Here is a 27,590-nt window from a genome sequence, read left to right on the forward strand (position 1 = left end):
GAAAACATAAAATAAAGAGACTTGACATTCAAAAAACAGAACATTTGTGTGTCAGTGTGTGTCTGACGCCTAATATAAACAAATAATTTTAATTTAGGCCAAACTCTTTACAGGATAATTAACACGTAGCTTCCACAGTAAAGCTTTACAATGAAACTTGGGATTTTCGAAAACAAGACATTACAGGCAAAGTATTGTTTTTTTTCATGCACATTTTCTTCTTTCAAACTAGTGGAAAGAAAATATCCAAAATACACATTCAAGTGTTCATTTTATCACACTTTATCTATTTTCATCTGTTGATTTTAATTATAAATACATAAAGACTTCTCAAAATGTGTCTTTTTTGTCATGTGCTGGGACAGCAAAATAATCATTTCAGTAGCACTTACATACACCAAACATTCTAGTTTTATTCTTATATATTTTATCAAGGTTTTCACAAAGGATTTTTTTATATACAGTATCATTCACCTGATTCATATAACATTTCATTTAGAAAAACGTGTGTGTGTGTGTGTGTGTGTGTCAACACATGTATTATAGGCGGAACTAGTTGAATGGGCGGAACGTTTCTCCATTGAATAGGAGGGTTCTTTTTAAATGTAACAACTGTTGTGGTGTTACATGATTACAGCCTCGGTATTAGTTCTAAATTTCATATTCAGTTATGGAAGGTAGACATAGTCGGGGACGCGGTGGATATTGGAAAAGAGGAGGTGGAGGTGGAGATGGAGGTAACGCTGACAGCGGCAGTTCGGGAGAGCACAGGGGTCGCGGAAGAGGGGGCCACCATCGTGGAAGAGGCAAACGGGATCATCGAAGAGGAAGAGGGCGCGATTTTGGACCTCCTGCAGACTTTAGAGAGTTTCGACGAGTGAGTGTCACCCATAATAAAACAATCACCATGACAACCATAGTTTCTGCCGAAATACCAAACTTACAGTTACTACATAATGCCATAATTACAGTAGTTATTATTATAAAACTCTGGCTTCTTGATATTAGACACAGATGTCATAAATATTAAATATGTGAAAATAATGTCAAGCATTAAGAGAGTCACACTGTTTGAATGAGATTAATGGAAAAATAATTATGAACTTAATTTATTGTATTTCTGTATTAACATTATTACTGTACTATAATGTGTTGGCGATGGTTACCATGGTAACTTTTATTAGTTTATTAGAAACCAAACCAATTTAGTATCATTTTAACCATTCAAAACGTCTTAGTTGGTCATGTGTATGTAAGTATTAATTGTATGTATTGTGTCATGCTTGCTCACTGTCATCCTTCCAGAATCAAGATGACCATGACAACAAAGAAAATATTGAGGAAGTGGAGGAGGACAACACCTTCTCTAGACGAAAGCTTGAGTCCAACTGGGACCGTTATAAGGAATCTGAGAAAGAGGAAATTAATGAAGATATTCCTACACAGAGAGGCACCGACTATCATGTCCTCCTCACTTCAGCTGGTAAGACATACTACCCACTTAAATCTGTGTCATATTTCCCCTGTGCCTCTGATACAGCTCATGCAGGCAGGAAATCAAAACCAAAATTAATGTAGAACAACGATGGTGTTAACCAGCTGTCCTGCTGTGTGCTATTGAGATACTAAAGGGCGACGAGTAGGGCAAAGCTCTATTTCTGTTGCACGGCTGGATCTGATTAATAAAGGACTGAAGACTCATCTCCTGAGCAACAGTTTTTGTCATGTTTACAAATAACACAGCGAGCAACCATTACCACTCACAGTTTATTTTATACTGCCTGAATGAGAAGTTCGGGGTTAGTAAGATTTTTTATTTTTTTTTAATTACTACTTTTTCTGGCATGGATGCCATAAATGCAATAAATACATCAAAATTGGCAGTAAAGACCTTTGTAATGTTACAGAAGATTTCTATTTTCTATTTAAATGCTGTTCTATTGAACTTTTATTTATCATAGAATCCTGAAAAAATATCAAGTGTCCTCAAAAATATTAAGCATATTAAGTTTTCAACATTGATATTAATAAGACTTGTTTCTTGAGCACCAAATCAGCACATTAGAATGATTTCTGAAGGATCATGTGACACTGAAGACTGGAGTAATGATGCTAAAAATTGAAAAGTCTTGGTGAGCATTTAGAGACTTCTTTCAAAAACATAGTCTTACTGACCCTAAACTTTTGAATGATAATGTAAGCAAGTTAAAACATGGAGATTGATGTAATGGGTTTTTTCAGGACAAAAGCAGTATGCGATTTGATGTGCTGCCCACTTCCTTTATTTATGTCAGTGAACGCAGAGATTGTACGTATTGTTCAAGGGCAGGTCGTTAACACAACAGTCTAATTATTCAAAACGAACCATTACAGAGGCGTTTGTACCTCAAATTTAATGAGCGTAAATACTCTGTAAGTGCAGAATACATTTCCATTATGCTTTTCTCTTGAGGGAATTTTCTTTGCTCAATTTGCCTCTCATTTCCCTAATCTGCTTCCTCAAAAGCCACATTGATATTCATGAGATATATTTGTGTCATCTAATTTTACGACACAGAAGTACTGCAGGATTGCACTGCCTCTTGTGGTATTGCAAAAAACAGACTATTTATCTCTTGTGCATATCTGTGCAAACTTATTTACTAGGAAATGTCTTTCGTTAGTTGCAATCTGTTTCTATTTGTTGTGGCTGAAAGTTGTACTCCAAACAAAATTGGAGCACTTAATCTGTTTTGTTGCTCTCTATTTTTTCCTGTGTTGTTCCCTGCACATTTATGATTAGTCATCAGAGGTTCAAACTCGCTGATCCCTGTGAATGTGGGTGGAATTTGTATCTGTTCTCCAGAATGAATATTGTATCCATGACTTCAGGAATTGTGTAGGACAGCTTTTCCATCATGATGTGGTTGTACAGCACCATTTGTTAAGAAACAAAAGAAATGGTTCAGTACTTTAACTTGACTGCTTTGATGAAGAATCTTTTCTGTCATTTAACCGTTAAAAAAAACTCTTTACATGTTTTGTTTGACAAGAAATATAAATACAGTCACACCTCTTGGTCAAATATTGCAATATAATGACTTTAGCCAAGTTATAAATAGAAGGATGACTGTTCCGGTTTGTTCAGCTCCACATGTCTTTCAAAGTTGCCTGACCTCCCCTGCGATACTCAACTTACTGTCCTTTATCTCATTATGATTCTGCCAGCAGGCGCTGATTAGTGTGTGTGGTGGTAACGGACTGATTAGGTACCAAATGAGTGTAATTCAGCTTTCACCAGGGAGTGTAAAAAAGTGGAGGAACACCCTACAATTACCCTTGAGCTTTCTCACAAATGATCAAAATCATATCTTAATCTGAATTCTTTAAAGGGGTTAGTTTGCCTAAAATTAAAATTGTCATTATTTAGTCACCTTCAAAGTTCTACAGGTTTGGAACTACATGGGAGTGAGTAAATGGCAACATTTTCATTTCTTAGGGTGTTTTCACACTACTTGGTCCGATACCATATCGGGAGGTGATTTGAGTATGGTTCACTAAAAATGTCCATTGTGAACACAAATTGGTCCAGGCTCACTTGTTTCTTCCATTCGCGAATTCTATTGTAGTTTGGTCATCAGATGCCTCCGTGTAAATCACTGTTCATCATGGCTGCTTCTTCTGCCAGACCTCTACAAATTATTCGTTCTCAGTGTACACTTGTTTATTGTAATTTCAGCCACTTCCAATTTACTGTAGAGACATGGCTGCATGCCTTGCAGGTTTCAAATTTTTGATATACGGTTTTCGATCGCACACACTGTGCACATGCACAGAACTCCAGCTGTCACAGCATGTACTAAACTAAATTCTCTTTAGTGTCTTATTGTGTTTAAAGTGTCAAAAACACACAAGGTTCACATAAACAGTTGGTTTTGTCTTAAGTGAATGTAAACATCTGTGAAAGAAATTGTGTGCGTATCAGTATATTGGATCCGTGAATTACTGTAGTTCTTAAAGTGACAGCAGCCTAACATAAGAATCAGTAGAATCAGTACACGTTTTATTCATACAGTGAAGAATATACAGTTTTAATTGATTATTCCAATTCTTACTTGAATGCTGCTTTTAGGTATATCTACTGCACCAGGAATATTTAAAGCAGTTTATTTCATTTGTATTTTTTTTTATTATATTTGTCCTATTTTTTTTCCCATGCTGATGTTATCATTGCCTTCTGCAATAAAAAGAACATGATTTAAGGAAAACAATTTTAATTCAAATAAATGTTATTTACAAAGGTGGATGTGTGATATAGTGCAAGAATATAGATGTAGTATTGGAACAAAATGTATATTTTTGTGCAAAAGATAAACAAGTTAAGCTCATTAAATAGCATTTGTAGCAATGCTGTTTTACAAAATAATAATAATTAATAATAATGATAATAATCTTTAGAAACAAATATCTTATGTGAATGGGATCAAATTTTGAATGCCATAGGGACAGCCATCAAACGTATACCTGGACTACATCCAAAAAGCAACAGTATGAACACAGAAGTCTGAGACCACATTCCTGCTTAAGTGGACCAAAAAAGTGTGAACGTAAAGAGAACTGGCCCTAGAACTTTTTTTTAAAAGATGTAATATAAGTCTAAGGTGTCCCCTGAATGTGTCTGTGAAGTTTCAGCTCAAAATACCCCATCGATTTTTTTTTTTTAATTATTTTTTTTAACTGCCTATTTTGGGGCATCATTATAAATGAGCCGATTCAGGGTGTGTGGCCCTTTAAATCTCGTGCTCCACACCCCAAGAGCTCGCGCTTGCCTTAAACAACATAAAAAAAGTTCAAACAGCTAATATAACCCTCAAAATGGATCTTTACAAAGTGTTCGTCATGCAGCATGTCTAATCGCGTAAGTACAGTGTTTAATTGGATGTTTACATTTGGTTATGAATGAGTTTGATGGTGCTCAGTGGCTAAAGCTAACATTACACACTGTTGGAGAGATTTATAGAGAATGAAGTTGTGTTTATGCATTATACAGACTCCAATGTTTAAAAATGAAAATAGTGACGGCTCTTCTCTCCGTGAATACAGTAAGAAATGATGGTAACTTTAACCACATTTAACAGTACATTAGCAACATGCTAACGAAACATTTAGAAAGACAGTTTACAAATATCACTAAAAATATCATGATATCATGGATCATGTCAGTTATTATCGCTCCATCTGCCATTTTTCGCTATTGTTCTTGCTTGCTTACCTAGTCTGTTGATTCAGGGGTGCACATCCAGACGTTACTGGCTGCCGTTGTCTAATGCCTTTCATAATGTTGGGAACATGGGCTGGCATATGCAAATATTGGGGCGTACATATTAATGATTCCAACTGTTATGTAACAGTCGGTGTTATGTTGAGATTCTCCTGTTCTTCGGAGGTCTTTTAAACAAATGAGATTTATATAAGAAGGAGGAAACAATGGAGTTTGAGACTCACTGTATGACTTTTATATGTACTGAACTCTTGTTATTTATCTATGCCATGGTAAATTCAATTTTTGAATCAAGGGCACCTTGAGTTTGGTTCTTATAAAGACAACTCAAGTGTGAAAACAAAACACTCTTAGTTTTTAGCAATTTTATGCTCACTTTTAACTTTTTAATTTCCATAATTCTGTATCCTGAACTTGCAATTACACAGATTACATTAAAACAGATGAGTTGTCTTCTTCATGACAGCAGGTGCTTGCACCTGTTTGTCGCCCACAGGGTAGTTTGTACTCTGTTTGAGTGAGGAAATCCTCATGCAGTTCATAGAAAACTCATTCTGATTTCTTAACCATTCTTTGACATATACAGTAACACAGGTGTAGCAATATTATGTAATTGAGACAATATTCCATAAGGTTTGATTCTATTATATGTATGTCAAATTATGGTCCCTAGTAGGCATATCTTTTAGGCTGTCACTGTAAAGAACACTACATCTGTCAGATAATTGAAAATCTGTTCACAGAGAGGCTTCATGGTGTATCAAATCTCTGATGCAATCATTTATTTGTGCATATTACTGTCACACAGATGGGTAATTTTATTTTGTCTAATCTCACAGCTGATCGGAGATTAATCTGTCAGAACCTCTCAATAACACTTTTAAATTTGAATAGCATCATCCAGTCCTTATCACTGTAGCGGTGAACTTGTTCATAAAGGGCCAGCATCATAGGACATTGCTTAACCTTTTTTGTGTCGCGTCGGAAAAACAAACCTGCAACTCACATTGCTTTGAAAATCCATTATGAGAAAAATTTGGTAATAGCTACTTCCTAATACAAGGTCATAACAGTCTCCTTCAGATGAAATTGATGTGGAGATCCCCCTAACGAGGGCTCAATTTCCTGCTTAAGATGGTTGAATATTTAAGCATTTTGTAAACACAGCCATATTAGCTTTGCATTGACTACTAATAGTGCATGCAAATATATTATCAATGGTATAATATTTATATTTAATGTAATATTTATATTTAATATTAAACACTTTACATAATATTCTTCAATTTGTTAACATTTGTTAGTGTTTTTACAGCCTTTATTCATCACATTACATTAATTAATGCTGATTTACAACTTGTTTGAGTATATGTAAAATAATAGTAATAATATTAACCTAGATTGATAAATGCTGTAAAAGTATTGTTCATGGTTAGTTTATGATAATTAATGGATTAACTAATGTTAACACATTTAACCTAATTGAAAAGCAGTACATCATATAGCACATATAAATTAATTTATTTGGTAATTTTACAGTTTCTATAGATAGGAGCTTTATTTGGTGTGTAGGTGATCCCCAGCACTGCTTCTTACTGTCCATTTAAACCAGTTTAGTGGAACTCTGGGATGCCCCTAACATAACATCATTACAAACAATGTTTGTTAAAGGATAATTAACTCAAAAATGAAAAGTCTGTCATCATTTACTAACCTTCATTTCCAAACCTGTATGACTGTATTTTTTATGTGGAACATAAAAGCAACAAAATTAAACCCAAATGACTGTATGGACAAGGCTTTTTTTCAAAATATCTGCTTTTGTCTTCCACAGCAGAAAGAAAGTTTTGATACGTTTGGATCAACATGTGGGTTAGAACGTAATAAATTATGCCTTTACTTTTGTAACATTTTAATTGAAACATAATGAATTCACTAGAATAACAGTCAGTGATATCTGTTGTCTTTTAATAATGTTGACCTAATTTGCCTAATACAATAGTAATTACTACATTGACTAATTATGAATTCAGTACTCACTGTTTTCATCTCTCAGCCTTGAACTCCATCTGCAGATCTGGCTCAGTCAGACTGTCACCCATCCCAAACCTTTTCCTCTCTTGGGAACTCTCACCATCACTCTCTGGAATCAAGTGTCTCGATGCTGCTTCTTCATCTAGTCATTAGCCCGTTCTTAATTATATAATCCTCAAAGTAGTAGTTCTCCTCTGTTATTGGATGGTTATTGGTGCTCAAGGAAGAGTCAAAGTAAAAAGCTCTGTCTCAAGTTGTGACGACCACACCAAAGTCCATTGTTAAGCATCTTCTTTTCTCTCAGTGGTGGAGGATAATAGGGAAATGCTGCTGCTGCTGCTGTTTCTTTGGATGAATATGTGCTGCTGCCTGTGGATGCACTGACAGACACAGATGTGAATGGCTGGGAGGAGGTCATTCCCTCTGGGCTGGGATGATCGTCATGATTTGGGGCAGTGAACAACAGGCAGACGACGAGAATGGGAGGAGGAAGAGGAGAAGAGCAGGGGGCTGAACCGAAGCAGAAATGAGGGGATGAAGGTTAGACCGTTCATGCTCTTGCTAGAGAATGTGGGGGGGAGTGTGAAACGGTGGTATGATGCTCACTGAAAAATAATGGAGGCATTAATTACTCTCTTTTGACACAGATAGTGTGCCTGTGAGCAAATAGGTGGGTGGAGAGGATCAGTTATCTACAAATACAGAAGCAAGAGGGTCATTTAATGACTTTTTGTTATGTCTGTATAGGAGCTACTTCAGCTCAAATCAAAGTAAAATGGTCTTCTAAAATATTACAAATTATTAAAGTGCTAGGTGAATTGATTTTTTTAAAATAATGTTTCTCCATTAGTTTTTGAGGTAATGCTGCTGTTTGTCTGATGATCAACATAAGGTTATCAAAAATCATATGTGTCATTCACATATGAAAGTTCACCTTACAGTTAAAATTTTAAAGCTGAAGTAAATTGTTTTTGTTCCACTAACTTCATCAAACAATTTCATCTGTTGTTGATTGGTTAGCCAAATGAATAGCATCACCCCAAATTCCCATCATTGGTTGAGTCAATGCTACTGCATTGCACTAGAATAATATATATGTTAACGTTTAAAAAATTGTTAAATTACTTCAACATTTAGCTGTTCATATATCCTTGACTATTCTGATTTTATTTATTTATACTACTGATCAAAAGTTTGGGGTCAGTAAGAATTTGTTTTGAAAGAAATTATTACTTCTATATGCATTAAATCAAAAATGACATTAAAACATTTACAGTGTTAAAAAAGATGTCTATTTCAAATATATGCTGTTCTTTTGAGCTTTCTATTTATCACAAAAATTTAAGCAGCACAACTGTTCTTAACATTGATGATAATAATAATAATAATAATCATAATAATAATAATAATAAATGTTCCTGTAATAATAATAAATGCTTGTGCAGCAAATCAGTATATTAGAATGTTTTTTTTTAAGGATCATGTGACACTGTAGACTGGAGTAATGACTGCTGAAAATTCACCTTTGCCATCACAGGAATAAATTACATTTTAAAGGTGCCCTAGAATGTTCTTTCACAAGATGTAATATAAGTCTAAGGTGTCCCCTGAATGTGTCTGTGAAGTTTCAGCTCAAAATACCCAATAGATGTTTTTTTTATTAATTTTTTTAACTGCCTATTTTGGGCCATCATTAACTATGCACCGATTCAGATCGCGGCCCCTTTAAATCGCGCGCTCCCTGCCCCCCCTGAGCTCTCGACTATAAAACAGTGCATAAACAAAGTTCACACAGCTAATATAACCCTCAAATGGATCTTTACAAAGTGTTCGTCATGCATACTGCATGCATGCTTCGGATCATGTGAGTATAGTATTTATTTTTATGTTTACATTTGATTCTGAAGGAGTTTGATAGTGCTGCATGGCTAAAGCTAACATTACACACTGTTGGAGAGATTTATAAAGAATGAAGTTGTGTTTATGAATTATACAGACTGTGTTTAAAAATGAAAATAGTGATGGCTCTCTTGTCTCTGTGAATACAGTAAGAAACGATGGTAACTTTAACCACATTTAACAGTACATTAGCAACATTTTAACGAAACATTTAGAAAGACAATTCACAAATATCAATAAAAATATCATGTAATCATGGATCATGTCAGTTATTATCGCTCCATCTGCCATTTTTCACTGTTGTTCTTGCTTGCTTACCTAGTCTGATGATTCAGCTGTGCGCAGATCCAGACGTTAATACTGGCTGCCCTTGTGTAATGCCTTGAACATGGGCTGGCATATGCAAATATTGGGGGCGTACATATTAATGATCCAGACTGTTACGTAACAGTGTTATGTTGAGATTGTTCTTCAGTTATTTTAAATTGTTCTTCGGAGGTCTTTTAAACAAATGAGATTTATATAAGAAGGAGGAAGCAATGGAGTTTGAAACTCAATGTATGTCATTTCCATGTGCTGAACTCTTGTTATTCAACTATGCCGAGGTTAATTCAATTTTTGATTCTAGGGCACCTTTAAAATATGTTAAAATAGAAAATAGTTATTAGAAATTTTAGTACTATTCCACAATATTACTGCTTTACTATATTTTTGATCAAGGTGCATATTGGTGAGAATATAGGACCTCCTTTAAAACATGAAAAAAATCAAACCGACTTTTGGACGGTAGTGTATTTATTTATATATTTATTCATTTGTTTTTGCACTTACACTATTTTAAGAGGTTAGCCTTAATTTTCATATGAAGATGATCCCTCAAATTCTGCTCTCACAGCTGCATGGGTGCAATTCGTTACATCACAGGCCATCAAAGGAAGCCTTGAATGATCAATGAAAAATAAAAAATTCAATGCACACAGTTGCACTGGTAAGAGTGCAGGATGCTCAGGATATGAGTGACATTGTGCCCTTGCAAGTTGTGTCGGTGTAAGCTTTGTCTGGCTGGGGATTGGGTACAGATAGACCAATCCAATTCAAGCTCATTTCTTTTTACACTTTTTCCTTTTGTCAACCATCACGTGGTTTTATACAATGCCACGGTGGGATGCTGGAGCAGCACGATCTCACATCTTCAAGTCGTACAGTCAGGTTGACAGGAAATGGCTTATGTAAGATAGTGCCATGTAGGGCAGGATTTCCAGGCCTCCAAGTTTATTGATCATAATGAGATCATAATGGAGGATATGAGCCGTATCACGTACCCTGGAGGAGGACTAATAATGAAGGGCATAGATATACAGTGACAGCCCCGCTGTGTTCGGCTGCATCTGTGTATCTGCCCTAACATAGTATGTCTCCTCTGGGTCTCAGATGGCCAGCAGGCACAACTCAGCCCTACACACTACATACTCTGGTTACACTTGACCGTGAGAGCAGCAAATTAATATTAAATGTTGCCTGAATTGCATGACCTTGTTTAGCTGTTAAATGCACTTCGACATGTCTATGCTCCTGCAGAGAAGGAAAGAGATGTTAATTCATTACCAATGACACTGCACCTGTAGGAAACCGTGCCCCCTCCCAACTTGCTTTCCTTTATTTCGGTACCTTGGACCTCCACCTGTGGCCCTGCTACTGGCAGTTTCACCAGCTGGACCCTCAAAAAATGACTGCACCCACAGCTCTCTAGATTGTCTTTCTTTTTTATATTGTTGGCAAGCAACAACCTACTGTATCCTGCACAAACTCAGCCATTGAGTTCTAACTACCATAGTACTCTTATTGTTTTTAAGCATGCTGATAAATACATACTAAATGTGTTTGTTTGCATGCACTGTATGAGTTCAATTTTAGTCAAACCTTGAAAAATTGTTTTTTTGTGACTAACAGACCTAGATAATGTGGTTGTAGCTCGGGTTCGTCCAACATGTTTGTACTTTAAACAGACTGCAAGTGGATTCAGCGTTGTGCGCATGCTTTGAAAGGCAATGGTCATGAACAACATGTATTGTTTTATTAAATTTTTAGAGATAGTATTACTTTTCAGCAAGGGTGCATTATATTGATCAAAGGTGACAGTAAAGTCTTTTATAATGTTACAAAAGATTTATTTTTCAAATGAATGCTCCTTTTGAACTTTCTATTCATCAAAGAGTCCAAAAAATATAACACAGTTCATACAAAAATATTAAGCAACCCGACTGTTTTCAACATTGATAATAATAATTATAAAAAGGTTTCTTGAGCACAAAAACAGCATATTAGAATGATTTCTGAAGGATCATGTGACACTGAAGACTGGAGTAATGGCTGCTGGACATTCAGCTTCACAGGAATTAGTAAAATGTAAAAATAAATTATGATAGAAAACAGTTATTTTAAATTGTAATAATATTTCACAATATTACTGTTTTTTAGATCAAATAAATGCAGGCTTGGTGAGCATAAGAGACTTTTTTAACTAAATTTAAAATACCGGTAACACTTTACAATAAGGTTTCATTAGTTAACTACTTTAGTTAACATGAACTAAGAATTAACAATAATTCTACAGCATTTATTAATGTTAGTTCATGTTAATGAAACAATTACTAGTACATTATTAAAATCAAGTTGTATTTGTTAACTTTAGTTATTGCACTCTGAACAAACATGAACGATTGTATTTTTATTAACTAACATTATCAAATATTAATAAATACTGTAACAAATGTACTGCTCCTTGTTAGTTCATGTTAGTTAATACATTAACTTAGTAGCTCCCAAACTTTTTCTGGTGGGCCCACTTTTATAGAGAAAAGTATTTTCAATCCCCCCACCGTCTTATGCTCACCAAGGCTGCATTTGTTTATTAAAAATGACAGTAAACACATTAATATTGTTACATTTTCCAATTTAATGTATTTAGTTTTGAGGAAACAGTTTTTCAGGATTCTTTGATGAATATACATGCACCCAAAAAGGCACTCTCAGACATGACCTTGATTGCAAAACTGTATATGAGATTATTAATATTGTACCTAGCTACTTATAGCCTACTTGGCATCTTAACTTGTTTGGCTTCATTACCCACCTTTGTACTGATGAATCCAAGGGCGAGATATATCATTTTTTCTTGTCTTTTCACTGCACCGGATGCGGCGGCCGCATCGCAACAGCTGATGTCTAGACGCAACAGCTGATGTCTAGACGCAACAAAGCCAACATGCAAATTAATTTTTATGTCAGAGCGCTGGAGTTCGTCAGAAATACACCAGGCCATCAGTTTACCGTCGGGATTTGTCGCGCCGCAGTAACAGCATCACTGATTGAACATCAATGGGTTCTAATGGATTTTGACTATTCGCGCCACTTGCGCCTTGTGTAGACATGTTGTTTTGGTAGGCTATTTGTGAATCTGAAGTTTATTCATCATATGTTTCCCAGTTACCTGGCACTGGCAGTCCTTTCACAGAATTGTCCATGCTTTATGCAGAACCATGCATCATTCATTTATATTTCTACACGGCTCCCTGCAGTAGGCCTACTCGCCATATAGTGGTCTGTTATTGCAGTACAACAACCGCTACAACTGATAACAGACCATTCAAGTGGGTACTCTGAGGTATTTTGAGATAATAAAAATGTCAAATTAGTATTTTGTGTTCAACAATTTACTCATCTGTCAAGTAGCCGCATAATAAGCACAAGGTAATCACGCAGTCTTGTATCACCCTGCAGAGGTTTCTTTTGCATAGTAATCTGCTGACCATGCACTATCCCTCACCCTCAGCCGCTCCCCCCAGTTTGGGAACCATTGCATGAACTAATATCAACAGATGAGACCTTATTGTAAAGTGTTACTAAAAAATCTTATTGGATTGTACTTGCTAAACATACTTTGGTATTTTTGATTGATTGGATATCAGTTGTGGACTTAGTTGGGCCTAGTTGATTTAATTTAAAGGTGCCGTTGAATTGAAAATTGAATTTACCTCTGCATAGTTAAATAGCAAGAGATCAGTAAATGGAAGTGACATACAGTGAGTCTCAAACTCCATTGTTTCCTCCTCCTTATATAAATCTCATTTGTTTAAAAGACCTCCGAAGAACAGGCGAATCTCAACAATAACACAGACTGTTACGTAACAGTCGGGACGGGGTGTACGCCCCCAATATTTGCATATGCCAGCCCATGATCCCAACATTATGAAAGGCATTAGACAAGGGCAGGCAGTATTAACGTCTGGATCTGTGCTCAGCTGAATCATCAGACTAGGTAAGCAAGCAAGAACAATAGCGAAAAATGGCAGATGGAGCGATAATAACTGGCATGATTCATGATTACATGATATTTTTAGTGATATTTGTGAATTGTCATTCTAAATGTATCGTTAGCATGTTGCTAATGTACTGTTAAATGTGGTTAAAGTTACCATCTCTAATTTCCCAGTTACCATTTCTAATTATGCCCCAAAATAGGCAGTTAAAAAAAATTCTAAAAAAAAAAAATCGATGGGGTATTTTGAGCTGAAACTTCACAGACACACCTTAGACTTATATTACATCTTGTAAAAAAACGTTCGATGGCACCTTTAAGTTAAAGTATTCAAAAGGGATGTTAAGCCTGCTAAGTGTAATCACAAAAATCGTGTTTTTTTTCCTAGCACAAACTGCTGGAAGAATGCTGGAGCAACCTTCACTTAAATGTTGAGCACCTGTGCTTTGTGCCTGTGTTTTTGATCACGCACACACTGTGACTGTAGTCCCCTGCATCAAGCATTGGACAGTAATTATGATGCGGGGGTGTGAGTTTGCACCCACACAAAGTATCAGAATGTCATCTCTGTAATAACGTGAAACAGTAACAACCACTCTGTTAATGACTGTGTGCGTCTCTCCTCACACTCACGCTCTTCCCTCTCTGCTGTTGTTACCATAACACCTGTGCGATTTGCATGAGACCGCTCATTATTTTAAAGCCATTTTGTATTATTCAGGCACCTTTATGAATGTTGGGATGAGCAACAGAGGCCACTTGTTTCTAATCATTTCCATATTGGCTTTCTATATCTTTTCATCGGTTCACCATAACTTACTCCTTTTGTGTTTCCTGTGGCGATTGTTCTCTGTTGTCACATCACTGAAATATGAGGGCTTTTTTCAAACCGTATTTACAGGTTAAAGGTTCAAGTGACACTTTTGCAAAAATATGGTTGTGTAATGATAGCTTTTGACTATAAATAGCCTGAATGATCTAATATTTTGTCCCCAATGAGTCTGTTTTATAATTCTGCCAGGAAATGGTACCCTGATTGTCCCTTTGAGTTCATGTTTGCCCAGAGAAATGCATAATTTGGGGCAGTGTTGATATTTGGGCCATGAAGTCCTTTGGTATTTGGTTGGAATTGGATGTTTTTAATGGGCACTGTCATTAAAATATAATATAAAATATTAAAATAATATATAATGTTTATTCCTCTGTAATCTGGACTCTTTGTGGTTGGGAAGTCCATAATAAGAGATGAAAGGGAAATCTTTCAAAATATTTTGGACATGTTTTTATATATATTTATAAGTAAAGTAATTAATAATTTTTTTGTTACAAATCTCAGAAAAGCATCGCCTGCAGTATTATATGACATGGTTTTATTAATTTCTATAAAATATTTCCTCCTCTTAAATATTGACATTGCTTTTTTAGTTGTTTCTGAAGGTGAACCTCCATTCATCATCATGTTCATCATTGAGAAAACCATTTCCTTTGATCAAGAGTAGCGCACTGAGTGGTTGATTCATCTCTATGGAAATAAATTACTCTTCTAAATCTCTTATTAAGATGAGCTACAGCTGTCTGCTACCCTGATGATCAGCTCAACCCAGCATCCCAGCTGCAGTACAGGCCCCACTTGTAGAAAGTAAACACACACAGACACAATGAAAGTTATGTAACTTGGAGTGGCTTTTATGTTTAGATAAAAATGTCAGCATGAAAGGAGAATACTGCCGCACTTGTAGTGAAGTTCAGGTTGTGTAGAGAAAGATGGATTCAGAAAAGCACGCTGGATGACCTCTGCTCTTTGTGGTCCCGTGGCAGAGGGTCTGGTGATTCCTCTCTGCCTTTTGTTCATTCCAGGGTTTGGGTCATCATGGCTCAGATGCGCTTTCACTCTTCAGTCTACTGAGGAGAGGTTCAGAACTTGTGTGTCATTCACTTGAGATGCACCTCACACTAGGGGTGTAACAATATATTGTCACAATATATCACAATACAGAAATGCAACGATATCGTGGATGGTGACAATCTATATTGTGTATAGTTCACCCAAAATGGAAATTACTTTGTGAGGAAAAAATTCATGATTACAGAATTTGAGTGTTAAACTATATGTATAATAATGCAATGGGAGAATATTTGTGGGTCCTGATAATGCCAAATGTCTTATGTTAACAGTAAAAAGTTCTAGTCAGTGACAGAGTGCAAACATATTAATTGAAAATAATTCTGTATTCTCAGCTTCAGAGTCATGAATATTTTTATTCTGGTGTCACCATTGTCCTGTGCATTTGGTTTATATAAGTCCAAGGCTATTTATTTCCACCCAATCAAAGCGTTCACTGCACTCTCCCAGCTAATAAGGTGCACTCTCCATAATGTTATTATTGAGAGTAAATGAAATTGTTACACTGACGAAGGCAAAGAGCCGAAACGTTTGTCAACTTATCTCCTGTGTACTTCAATTAAAGTCTTTTTAGAGTGCAGACCTCCTTTGTATCCTTATTTATTTCCACCCCCCCCCCCATGTAATACCAAATTTAGCATTTTAATCAACAGTTAATTTTTTGTTAACCTTTTACCATGTCTTTGAGTAGTGCAATAATATTGTATCGTGGTTTCAGTATCGTGATATGTATCGAATCGCGACATGAGGGTATCGTTACACCCCTACCTGACACTAGAGCCCTGTTCTCATACACACTACTGCACAGGGCCGAGCCATAGAGACATATGGGGAGATTCTTTCTTTCTTGTCCAATTGAAAATACAATAGTCATGTGAAAAAGAAAATAGACACAATAAAAGACATCTGGGGCCTTATTCACAAAACATCTTAAGGCTAAAAGTAGCTCCTAACTTACAGATTTAGGAGAAACTCTTAAAAATAATGGGCGTGTCAGTCCTAAATTTATGACTCTTAAATTTTTGCTCTAAGAGTATTTCACAAAGTATTTTAGCGCTAAAACTAGCTCCCAGTGAAGCTGTGAAATGTTAGGAGTAGTCAAGAGGACTCCTAAGTCACTAAGATCAAATCACAAACATCCACCTAAAGACACTGTACACCAGGGATGGACAACTCCGGTCCTGGAGGGTCAGTGTCCAGCAGAGTTTAGCTCCAACCCTAATCAAACACACCTGAACCAGCTAATCAAGGTCTTTAGGATTAGTAGAAAGTTATAGGCAAGCAAGTTTTTATCAGGGATGGAGATAAACTCTGCAGGACACTGGCCCTCCAGGACCGGAGTTGTCCATCCCTGCTGTACACCATTGAGGCAATAGCGATAAAGCTGGGTGCTGCACATTTTCTTCATAAATGCAATACATATTTTGGTTCATTGAATACAATAAAATGCCAAAAATAAATCTTCAATAAATAAATAAATATAAAAATAATGTACTATTACCTGTGGCAGTTGTTTTCACAGGTTCACACTTACAAATAATCGAATAGAGTATATATAATATGCGTATTTGGCATGCTGTCCAAGGGGATCGAGGGCTCCGATCTTGGAATTTGTTAGGAATTTATTTCGCCCAAACTCCGAGTTTGAAATTTATTTAGCCCAAACCCAGAGTTCGCCCCATATCCCAGCCGAGAGTGAGGAGCGGGTTGGCGGAGGGATGCAGAAAACTGTCGAGGTAAGGCGAGTCGGCTCTCGTCTGTGTATATATACCTCCACTCGAGCTGATTAGATAGACCGTTTGAACGCGCTCCTCCAAAGCTTTGTTTATAAAGCATCATTTGTCACTTGAATTCTGCCATCTCTCAAGACGCATACATGTAAGAGGCGGACAATTAACTGAACATATACTAGTTTAATTTGTGACACTTAGCTTACATTTTAAAATCTTTATTTCAATATGGCAACATTTTTATAAAAAAAAAAAAAAAAACTTTCTTTGAATATAGCAACATTTGTATTTTAAAACCTTTATTTGAATATGGAAACATGATATCTCATTCTACAATATCCCTATGATTAAATCGCTGACCGAGACTTCTCCCCCATCAGCCAATCACTGTGGGCATAGTTAGTAAGTGTGTTGACATCATCCATAGCAACGAGGTCAACCCCGCCCTTACTCTTGGCTTAAGACTTTTCTCTGTTCCTTAGTAAAAGTTTGTCTCAGCAGCTTTGTGAATAGGTTTTAAGAGAAAACTCTTAGCTAAGAACTTTTACTGCTATTTAGGAGAACTCTTAGTGGTAAGATAAAATGCTTTGTGAATACAGCCCCTGGTCTTTAGTATCTTGTATCTCAAGGCTTAAAATGAGATACTACCTCAGATGAACAACAAAACATGACATACTATACCGTGTCATTATTTATTTAACAAATATAAAGCCAAAATAGAGAAGCCGTGTGTGACAAACTGTGATTTAATTGCTTGTAGAACCACCTTTAGCAGCAATAACTAAAAGGAATCATTTTCATCATTGTGGAGGAATTTTTGTCCACTCTTCTTTACGTTGCTTCAGTTCATTGAGGTTTGTAGGCATCTGTTTATGCACAGCTCTCTTAAAGTCCTGCAACAGCATTTCTAGTTTCTGGTTGAGGTCTGGACTTTGACTGGGCCAAGATTTGCTGTTGTAGACTTACTGGTGTGCTTGGGATCATTGTCTTGTTGCATTACCCAATTATGGCCAAGCTTTAGCTGTTGGACAGATGGACTTACATTTGGACTCTAGAATACTTCATGGAGTTCATGGTCGACTCAAGGCAAGGCGATTTTATTTGTATAGCACATTTCATACACAATGGTAATTCAAAGTGCTTTACATAAAAAAGAATAATAAAAATAGAACATAAGGAATAGAAATAACAGAAAAAACAGAGAATTTTGCTATCTGGATGGAAGAGCTAGGAAGTCTCAGGGAGTTTGTTGTTGTTGTTGTTGTCGTCCATCAGAGTTGGATCTAAACTACTCCACACCAAAGGGGTATTTTTAATTTATCAACCGGAATATCTCAATGACTGCAAGGTGCCTAGGTCCTGTGGCTGCAAATCAAGCCCAAATCATGACCCCTCCACTACTGTGCTTTACAGTTGGTATGAGGTGTTTGCGCTGATATGCTGTGTTTGGTTTTCGCCAAGTGAAATCCAGTCCATTATGACTAAACATCTCCACTTTGGTCTCATCTGTCCAAAGAACACTGTTCCAGAAGTTGTGGTTTGTTTGTTCAGATGCAACTTTGCAAACCTAAGCCATGCTGCCATGTTCTTTTTAGAGAGAAGAGGCTTTCTCCTGGCAACCCTATCAAACAAGCCATACTTGTTCAGTCTTTTTCTAATCGTAGTCATGAACTTTAACATTTAACATGAAGCTTGTAGATGCAGCTCTTTGGGTTTTGCAGTTTCTCTGACCAGTGCGTCTTCTGATCTTAGGGATGAATTAACTAATTTTAAGACCTGCCAAGGACCAGATGATTTTTTCTTATGTCCTAATAAATAAAACCATAGAATTCAAAAGGTGTACTTTCTTTATCACATGACTGTAATATTTAACGAGAAGTACATTAAGATATAATTGATAATATATAATAAAAAATGTGTATATGTATGTATTTTTATACAAAATGAAATATTTAGAGATTGCAGCCATTTTGTTTTTAGAGCTGCTATTATTTAATTTCTGATACATTAAAGATTTCAAAATAAAACTTGATTTGTCACTTTTTGCACCGTCGAAACCACATGATGAGACAGCTATACTTCCAGTCATTTCAATTGTGATTTAACTGAATAGATGTTTGATTCCCCATTTCTGGATTAGGAAACTCAGACCACTTTATAAACATAATGATTTGAAGGTTACGCAACAGTTTGTTCGGTATCACGATTCATGCTGACTGATCAAAACCCGAAAGTAGAGCTCAAACTTTTAATGATCTGAAGGAAAACAATTTTATTTTACATATTTGGCCTCTTTCAGATATCCAAGCAAGCAGTGTTACATTTAAAGATGTGTTTTCAAATGAACCAAGTGTTTGAACTGCACAAAGTCTTTCCTTTCAAGTCTAGACACTAATGGGAAACTTTTGGTGTTCTCCATGGCAGCTATGTTGAAGCGTATAGTAAATAACTGTCTTATTGTTTTGATTGTTCGGCTTGAAATGTTTTAATTGCAATCATCACAGACTGATTTATTTTGATGGTTCAGTTCGTTATGGAGTTGCTTTGTGGTAATTGGCTTAGCAATGATTTGCTCAAGAGCCGTGACGACAAAGCAAATTAGCAGCTTCTTCCAAAGGGCTGTAGCTTCCCTGCATTAAGGGCCATTTAATGACTAACAGTGAATGGTCTGTGCTCGGTTTAATGGTGCTGGGCTTGTCGGTCCACAGCGTTTCATGGTCCTCGTGTCATCAGTGTTTTATTGGGGCCCTTGAAAAAGCAAAGAACACTGGCCAGTTTGGGTTTGGCAGGCTGCATACTTGGTCCCACTCTCTGGGAGGAAATGACCTGTACTTGTAGCGTGGCTTCCTGCTCCACTGCTCTCGCTCATTGAGAGAGCGGGTCAGAGGATGCCAGCCTGCAGAGAGGCACACATCTGCCACTCTGACATTGTGCCAGTACTACACCAGAGCTGCTACTGACAATTGCTCTTCCTTTCAAAGCAGCCATTTTTATCTCAGCGACTTCTTTGCTTATTTGTTACTGAAGAGTATATGTACAGTATGTCAACTTTTGGCTTTCCATTTCATTTGAAATTGAAAGTAATATGACATGTAGCCAAGTTTGGTGTCCCATACATGGAATTTGTGCTCTGCATTTCACCCATCCAAGTGAACACACACCCGGAGCAGTGGGCAGCCATTTTTTGCTCTGGCACCCTGGGGGTAATAGGGTGTTAGTTGCCTTTCTCAAGGGCACCTCAGTTGTGGGTAATGAGAGTTGAAGAGCGCGCTGTTCATTCACTCCCCCCACCTACATTTCTGAGACTCAAACCCACAACCTTCGGGTTGCAAGTCCATCTCTCTAACCAACTGCCCCTAAAAGTCTGAAACTGTCCAATGGTATTTTTTTACTTCAATCATTTGTAAAATGGATTAATCACTTGAATAGTGAAAGGTTATTTATTTTGTGCCTCGTAACAAAAAAAATAATAATTGTGAATTTTTCCCCTCAGAATTGCAATGTATAAATTTGCAATTGTGAGAAAATTGTCAGAATTGCGACTTTATTTCTTAAAATTGCAAGTTTATATCATAATTCGGAGAAAAAAGCCAAAATTGCACATTGTAAAACAGTTGCAGTTACCTTTTTTATTTTTTATTCAGTGGCTTCCATAATTTTTACTGTTACTTTTAACTACATTTTTAAGCATAAATTAAATAAACCAATTGAATTTTTATATTTGTCAATTTGAAAAGTTGAATCATGTATTTATATTCTATTTTGAATCAATAAATTGATTCCTTCATATCATTTTTATTTTTAAGTGGCACTCCTAGTCCTTCAAATAAATGACATGAGCGGTGAGTAAATGATTGAGTAAAGTGCTTTTAATTATAATTAATATAGGTATAGGAGACATAAAGTTCATTTTATTGAACTTGTGTATAAAAGAAATATCAGCATTATTACGTGTGCGATATTGCTCAGTTATATTGTTTATCAGCCATAACATAAAAATGTTTATTGGCTTTTGGTATCAGTTAACATATTTTATACTAAACAGCATCAATCCATATAACTATTTCTTCACAGTTTCATTTTTACAACAGTGACTTTACCATAATTAATGGAACACAGGCAGTATGTCACATGCAGCTGGTTTGTTATATTGGCTATCCACACACTACTCGCTCTGATAATGCTACGCTGGCCCTCGCCGCACATGCTGACAGGACATTTGCTCATTGTTATGGCAGCAGTTTCCATGGTGCTGTCACTGCCAGTGAAGGAAACGTGATGAAATTTGCCTGGATGGCTTCTCCTGTCCACAGCTCCAGTCACTCATAACAGAGTTTTCTACACTGATGACATCAACCACTGCGTACTTGGCAGTCTGCTCAGCTTTAGAAAGAATCTGTTTTCCTGTGACGTCCGTTCTGAGTCACTGGGATGGTGTATAGACTAAATCTTTACGTGCTTTTTTATCTTTTTAATGGACTTTGCATGGAGCCTTTGGTGCCAAAATGCTCACTTTTGAAAAAGGATCCCTCTACTTGACCTTGAGACCCTGCACTGTATCATCCCTGTCAGTTTGGCCAACTGCAGTTGGCAAGTGTATCTTCAGTGAAAGAGTGTTTCTGAGGCGGGACGCCTGCTATTCTTCCTCACCCTGTCTGGGACAGCTGAGCGTGACAGACCCACGGCTTCTTTCTTCAGCTGTCCCAACTTGCTGCCGCCTCAGATTTCACGCTGCTTGTGTCGAGGTGAAAATGACTTGAAAAGATGACACACGTTCAGCTGCTGCTGTGATGGTGTGCAGTGAACTGAGTGTGCAGAGTTGTTTTTCTTGGCCGTGACATTATGTCCCAGTTGGAATTGAAAATAAAGTGGAAGATATTATTAATAATTGTCTTGGTACAACAATACAGGGTCTATGAAGATGAGTTATTGTTGATGAAAACTATTAAAAATAATTTTCTTTAATTGAAATAAAACTTAAAATCAAATACAGATGTTATATGGGGAAACTTATAACTAAAAAAAAACGAAGAAAATTTTGAAATTTTGCCTTGACAACTAAAATAAAATAGGTTTAAATCGAAGAAAAATTACTAAAACAGAAATAAAATTATTAATTAATTATATATATATATTTTATTTTACCTTTAATTTCTATTTACCTTTTAATTTAATAATTTTATTTCTCTTTTAATAATTAAGTTCTTTATATATATATATATATATATAAAAGCACTTAATTACTAAAACAGAAATACAAATTTAAGCTAATTTAAAATATTAATTTAAATACAATAAAAGTATATAAATAATACTAAAATAACACAACTGTAGTATTATTTTCAATAAACTGGATCATTTCAATCTTGATAAATGAATCAACAGTGTGCATAATCTGTAAAATTATTGCATTATTATAATGTTGATTCTGATTAATGTTGATTATAATGAAGATTCATATAAATGTAGTCAAATATTAATATTTGATAGTAAATATAACAATTTGAGAATTTTGAGTTTAATAATGTAATTCAATCAAAGAATTCAATCCAAGCTTCCTGAAAGTGTTGAAACAAAACCATTGTATTGCATGTTTATCTGTTATAGGTGACTCTTTCACACAGTTCAGGTTCTCTGATGAGAAGGACTGGGAGATGGACTCACTGGCGAAAAATCAGGTGCATGATCAGTCATCTCTCAAGTCACTAAATATTACAATTTACTTGCATGTTTTCCAGTGCAATTATTCCGTTTTTTGAGGAAATATCTTCTCATAGTTGATTTTTACTTCTCCAGATTCCAGCTCTTTTTATAGACCTGCCAGCTTTAACTCAGTCACTTCAAGAGCTTCCACTGCACACGAGACTGAACCTGGAGGCTGAGCTTGTTCAGGTACATCAATTTTTTATTTATTTTTTTGGAAATACTATGAAATGCTAATACTAGTGAAGTGTGATTTACTAGTGCATTACTATGTTTCAGGTGACGACTCCTGTTGAACTGCCGCCTGCGACAGTCCCTCACAGAACTGATTTGACACCGAATGCTCCTCAGGCAGGCCGAGAGCCGGGCCAGGGCATTTCCTGCAGTGTGAAGCCTGTTTCAAGTACCACAGCGTCACTCGGTGTCTCCACATCCGTCCCTACTGCCACAGATGATGCTGACCAGGAGCTCGACCTTCTCCTCGGCTTGCAGAAACCCGTCACAGAACTTTCTTCAACTGAATCCCACACTACAACAGATGATGTTCTGAACTCCCCAACACAAGGTATCCACATGAATTAGTATTTGTTTGTTCATTTTTGTTAAACAGTGTTAAGGGTACTGTAACTAACTAAAAGTAGTAATTTTCAGTAACAAATTAACTAAATAGTGTTTGGAAATCAGATTAATTTTAGTAAGACATTTTCATACTGAATTTTGCCAAATTAGTCTTTTTTGAGCTAAATATGTTCTTTTTTCACTTTATAAATAATCACACTACTGTTCAAAAGTTTTGGGTCATTAATACATTTTTGAAAAATTCATTCTTTTATTTATCAGACAAGTATTGATCAAAAAAAACAGTAACTTCTGTCGGTGTCGATGGCCTCATGGGCAGTGCGCCGACATGTACCACCAATGCGCTTCGGGCGACCCGAGTTCAAGTCCCGGCTCGTGGTCCTTTCCCGATCCCGTCCCCCTCCCCCCCCTTCTCTCTCCCACTTCGCTTCCTGTCTAATCACTGTCCTATCATTATAAAGGCAAAAACACCAAAAATAAATCTAAACCAAAAAAAAAACCAGTAACTTCTGATAACTACTTTAAAAGTTTATTTTGAGTTTAAAATTTTGTTGAACTGCTTTATGTTCATCAGTCTTCTAGCTTTGCAAGTTATATATTCAAAGTCGCTTTACAGGTTCAGAGGAAGAAGAAATAAAAGATCAAATGAAAGAGACGAAACCAGAAACGGAGGCTGAACCTGAACCTACACGGCAGGAAGTGACAGAGGAGGATCTGGAGGACTGGCTGGACAGCATGATCTCCTGACCTGAGAGAAGCACTTTCCTCACTGCTGACTGACACGGCTGTGGATTAAATCAGCACATGCAGCTTTGCTAATCTGTGTGGACGTGTACATCATACTGTGACACTTCGTGAAGTCTTATAATAGCCAAGACTAATTCAGGCATGTGGAATATAGAATGCTTCCTCAATATATTACTCATAAAAATACTGATGTAATGCTAACAGTTCTCAGATGCATCATATTCTCACTCATTTGATTGCATTCAGATTAAATGCAGCTATGGCCAGCTGGAATTTATTGCATTGGCTACTTTATTTTCGTTCCCCCTGCTCAAAACAAATGCAAATCACAAAAGCCACTACATACATACAAATGGCCATACAATAGCAGTTTACAGTATTGACTGTTCAATAAATTTAATCATTTTTGTCATTGAATATAGATTTCCATTGTTTTGCAATCAGACTTCATAAATGATCAGGCAGACGCGATTTTACTTATTTATCCTTAACCAAACACTTTAAAAAAGCAGTGATCATCTTTACTCATGAACCATCAACTAAAGCTACAAAACTACTAACCTAGGTGAGACTGTCAGTGAGTCTAAACTAAAATCCAAACTAGCAAAACATACGAGCGGGAACCAAACGTTTGCATAGTCTCTTGTCATAAGGCACTTTTCTGTATGAGAAACATCTAGTGGACTGAAGCAGATGGTTTTTATATTTCTCATTCCACCAGTCAGATTATCATCCTTAAAGGCATTGCACATTCTTCACATTCTTTTTTGTTGTTTGTTTTTAAATCAAACAGGCATAAATTGTGTTTGGCACTCAGAAGGTATTCTTGTGCATATTTGTGTAGACGTTCATTCAACATCAAAAACATACATATGGTAACATCTCATCTCACAAGTTCATGTGCATTTGTGAGTTAAGCAAATGAATTTACCATGTTTTTTTTAATATATCAAACATGGCTTGTGTCTTAATTTGGCAATGTGTGCTACATGTTTTTTTTTTTGTTTTGTTTTTTTCCTCTTTTCTTTTTTTTTTTTTTTTCTCAATGTTGTATTTCAGTTCACATTTTTGGCTTGATCACAATGATTTCTCGGTATGTTGCTGTCATTTCTGGTGTAGAAACAGCTGAGGTTTTGTTTTTTGATTGGATGAATTAGTGAGCAGCATTTGATAAGAGCTAGTTTAGGATGTTGTCCAAGCTAAATAAGATCCTAAAATCCATTTTTATTGGGAGCTCATGTAGGTTGGAGCATGTGATTTCTCTCATATGTGGACTGAGGGCAACAGTATGTCCTCTAGCCCAGCAGGTCCTCGTATTGCTTCCGGAAACAGTCCCCAGCAGGGAAGAAATCCCAGCACCTCTCCTGATACATCTTCCAAACATACGACTCCTGTAGTAAAAGGTTAGAGAAGTAATGTGAGAATATCATTTATTAAATATAAGAATATACACTATTGTTCAAATGTTTGGGATCAGTTATTTAATTGGGGAAAAATATACTTTTAATTTTTTATATAAAACAATTTTTTTTTTTTTTTTTTTTTTTACATTATAAATGCTTATTTCAAATAAGTGCAAAAGTCAGCTATTCTATTCATCAAAAATCTTGGGGGGAAAAACAGTTTTTTACAAAAATCAGCATATTAGAATGATTTAAGGATCATGTGACACTGAAAACTGGAGTGATGATGCTGAAAATTCAGCTTTGCCATCACAGGAATAAATTGCATTTTAAAATATTTTAAAATAGAAAGTTATTTTAGTTTTTTTCTTCAATCACTAGGACACATTTCTAAATACTTAAGGTCAATTTTACAAAACTCTTCATACAGTTCTCCTAACCAGCTTCCAGCTTGGCACAGCAGTTAATTTCACATTCAATATGCACTAAAACTACCAAAACAATTTATAAATGTCTCAAATCAAGTCATTCGTCCACAACATTAGCAAAGGTTGTCACCCAACAAACAAACTTTGTCATTCATAAAGCAACAACCTAAAAATCCCTAACAACAGGTAGCATTATAAGATATTTTCTTTTATAAAATTTCTTCACAAAACGAGACTTACTACTATTTAGAGTTTCCCATTTTGTACAGATGGTATTGAAAGACTAACACCTGTGTAGGTGTTCGGTTACATCTAATTGTTTTGATAGCATTTCATTTTTCAGATTTAGAATATATTTCAATTTGGCATTACTATAAAAATGTAGCAAATCACGGTCTTATTCAGTTTGTATTATGTTAAGGTTTGAATTTAAGTTTTAATTGTCTTAAAAAGAGTATGTTAACGTGCAAATTAGCCTGTAGGTCATAGTTTTGGCTGTGTTTGTGTCTAAGTGAGAAAATAATTTATGTAATTTGAAAGATTGAATTCATTTTGTGCCTAAGCAATGATCCAGTTTAGCTCACACAGACTAATGTTGTGTGAGTTTGCGAGTTTTGAAAAAGTGCCCTACATATTGAGATGTGTCCTAGCGACTGTAAAGAACTGCAAATTGTAATATTTCACAATATTACTGTTTTGATTTTTTTTTTTTTTAAAGGCTTGTTGAGCATAATACTACTTACGAAAACATCTCACCAACCCCAAACTTTTGAACAGTATATGATCTTATATTCCATTAATTTCAGATTACCTGACCAGTGTGTTCAGTCTCATCTTTGTTGATAAGATACATCAGGAAGAATCTGTTAAAAAGGAATGTTTGAATATTTAGATGTGTTAATTAGTTTATAAAGGAAGCATTCTAACAATGCAAAGGTTGTCATCAGATGGCATATTGTATGGTGTAGTATGTCATATAGAGGATTTACTTACAAATAGTTGGCCAGATTGTGCTCTTGTAAGGTATGGGTCTCAAAGCCATGCGGGGTTCTATCAAAGTAGTCATTCCCGATTCCACAGATGAAGCATTTTGTCTAGACCGAAAACAAAATGTTAAAATAGGAACAGACTGCTGTTTTTAGACTTCACAGGAGGACGTGTGACAGCACTCACCTCCATGTCCTCTTTCACCTGCTCCTGCTGGTCTCTCAACTCACCGAAGGCATCAATGATCAAACCTGGTTTGAAAAAAAAAAAAGCATTCACTACTATCTTGGTGTTCTGAAGATGCAAATTATTGAGTGTGAGGTTATGATCGGTTGGGTAGTTTTGCTGCTATTTAAGAGCAGTGTTAATATAAAGAGTTTAATGGAGCATGTGCAGCAGTACCCTGAATGATGGCCAGCAGAATGACGATGACAAAGAAGAAGAAGGTGATGTCAAACAGGATGCGGTAGAGCTCGTAAGGGTCGCCGGCCGGGTCCTCGATTTCATCACCGATGCCACCGCCAGCTCTCACACCCACGTACATGTGGAACAGGTAGCACTGAGGATTCATGAGATTTGTTTTAGTTCTAGCAAAACAG

General features: G+C 36.1%; 2 protein-coding genes across 6 annotated transcripts in view; one reads left to right on the forward strand and one right to left on the reverse strand.

The window, feature by feature from the left end:
* The first annotated feature begins 621 nt into the window (after positions 1-621).
* aven (apoptosis, caspase activation inhibitor) lies at positions 622-24,292 on the forward strand. The gene is made up of 6 exons (XM_067383947.1): positions 622-877; positions 1,306-1,483; positions 22,752-22,822; positions 22,941-23,036; positions 23,127-23,412; positions 24,043-24,292. Exons 1-6 carry the CDS (start codon positions 671-673, stop codon positions 24,171-24,173), a joined length of 969 nt encoding a protein of 322 aa, XP_067240048.1. The 5' UTR covers positions 622-670; the 3' UTR covers positions 24,174-24,292.
* Positions 24,293-24,444: 152 nt separating this feature from the next.
* The window catches only part of ryr3 (ryanodine receptor 3), a 99,536-nt gene continuing 96,390 nt past the window's right edge, over positions 24,445-27,590 (reverse strand). For all 5 annotated transcript variants that reach the window (XM_067383945.1, XM_067383946.1, XM_067383944.1 and 2 more), the window contains 5 exons: positions 27,394-27,550; positions 27,178-27,242; positions 26,998-27,098; positions 26,816-26,867; positions 24,445-25,564 (listed from right to left, as the gene is read on the reverse strand). In XM_067383945.1, coding sequence (XP_067240046.1) covers positions 25,469-25,564; positions 26,816-26,867; positions 26,998-27,098; positions 27,178-27,242; positions 27,394-27,550 — 471 coding nt within the window. In that variant the 3' untranslated portion in view covers positions 24,445-25,468. The remainder of the gene's footprint in view (positions 25,565-26,815; positions 26,868-26,997; positions 27,099-27,177; positions 27,243-27,393; positions 27,551-27,590) is intronic.

Source organism: Chanodichthys erythropterus, chromosome 4, assembly GCF_024489055.1.
Source record: "Chanodichthys erythropterus isolate Z2021 chromosome 4, ASM2448905v1, whole genome shotgun sequence".
Classification (NCBI taxonomy): domain Eukaryota; kingdom Metazoa; phylum Chordata; class Actinopteri; order Cypriniformes; family Xenocyprididae; genus Chanodichthys; species Chanodichthys erythropterus.

What these genes read in the sequence shown, in the direction of transcription:
- aven (XM_067383947.1), top strand. Translation starts at nt 671, where the DNA reads ATGGAAGGTAGACATAGTCGGGGACGCGGTGGATATTGGAAAAGAGGA. An exon ending in ACTTTAGAGAGTTTCGACGA is followed by an intron (nt 878 to 1,305) that starts GTGAGTGTCACC and finishes TCATCCTTCCAG; the next exon opens with AATCAAGATGACCATGACAA. An exon ending in TCTGAACTCCCCAACACAAG is followed by an intron (nt 23,413 to 24,042) that starts GTATCCACATGA and finishes GTCGCTTTACAG; the next exon opens with GTTCAGAGGAAGAAGAAATA.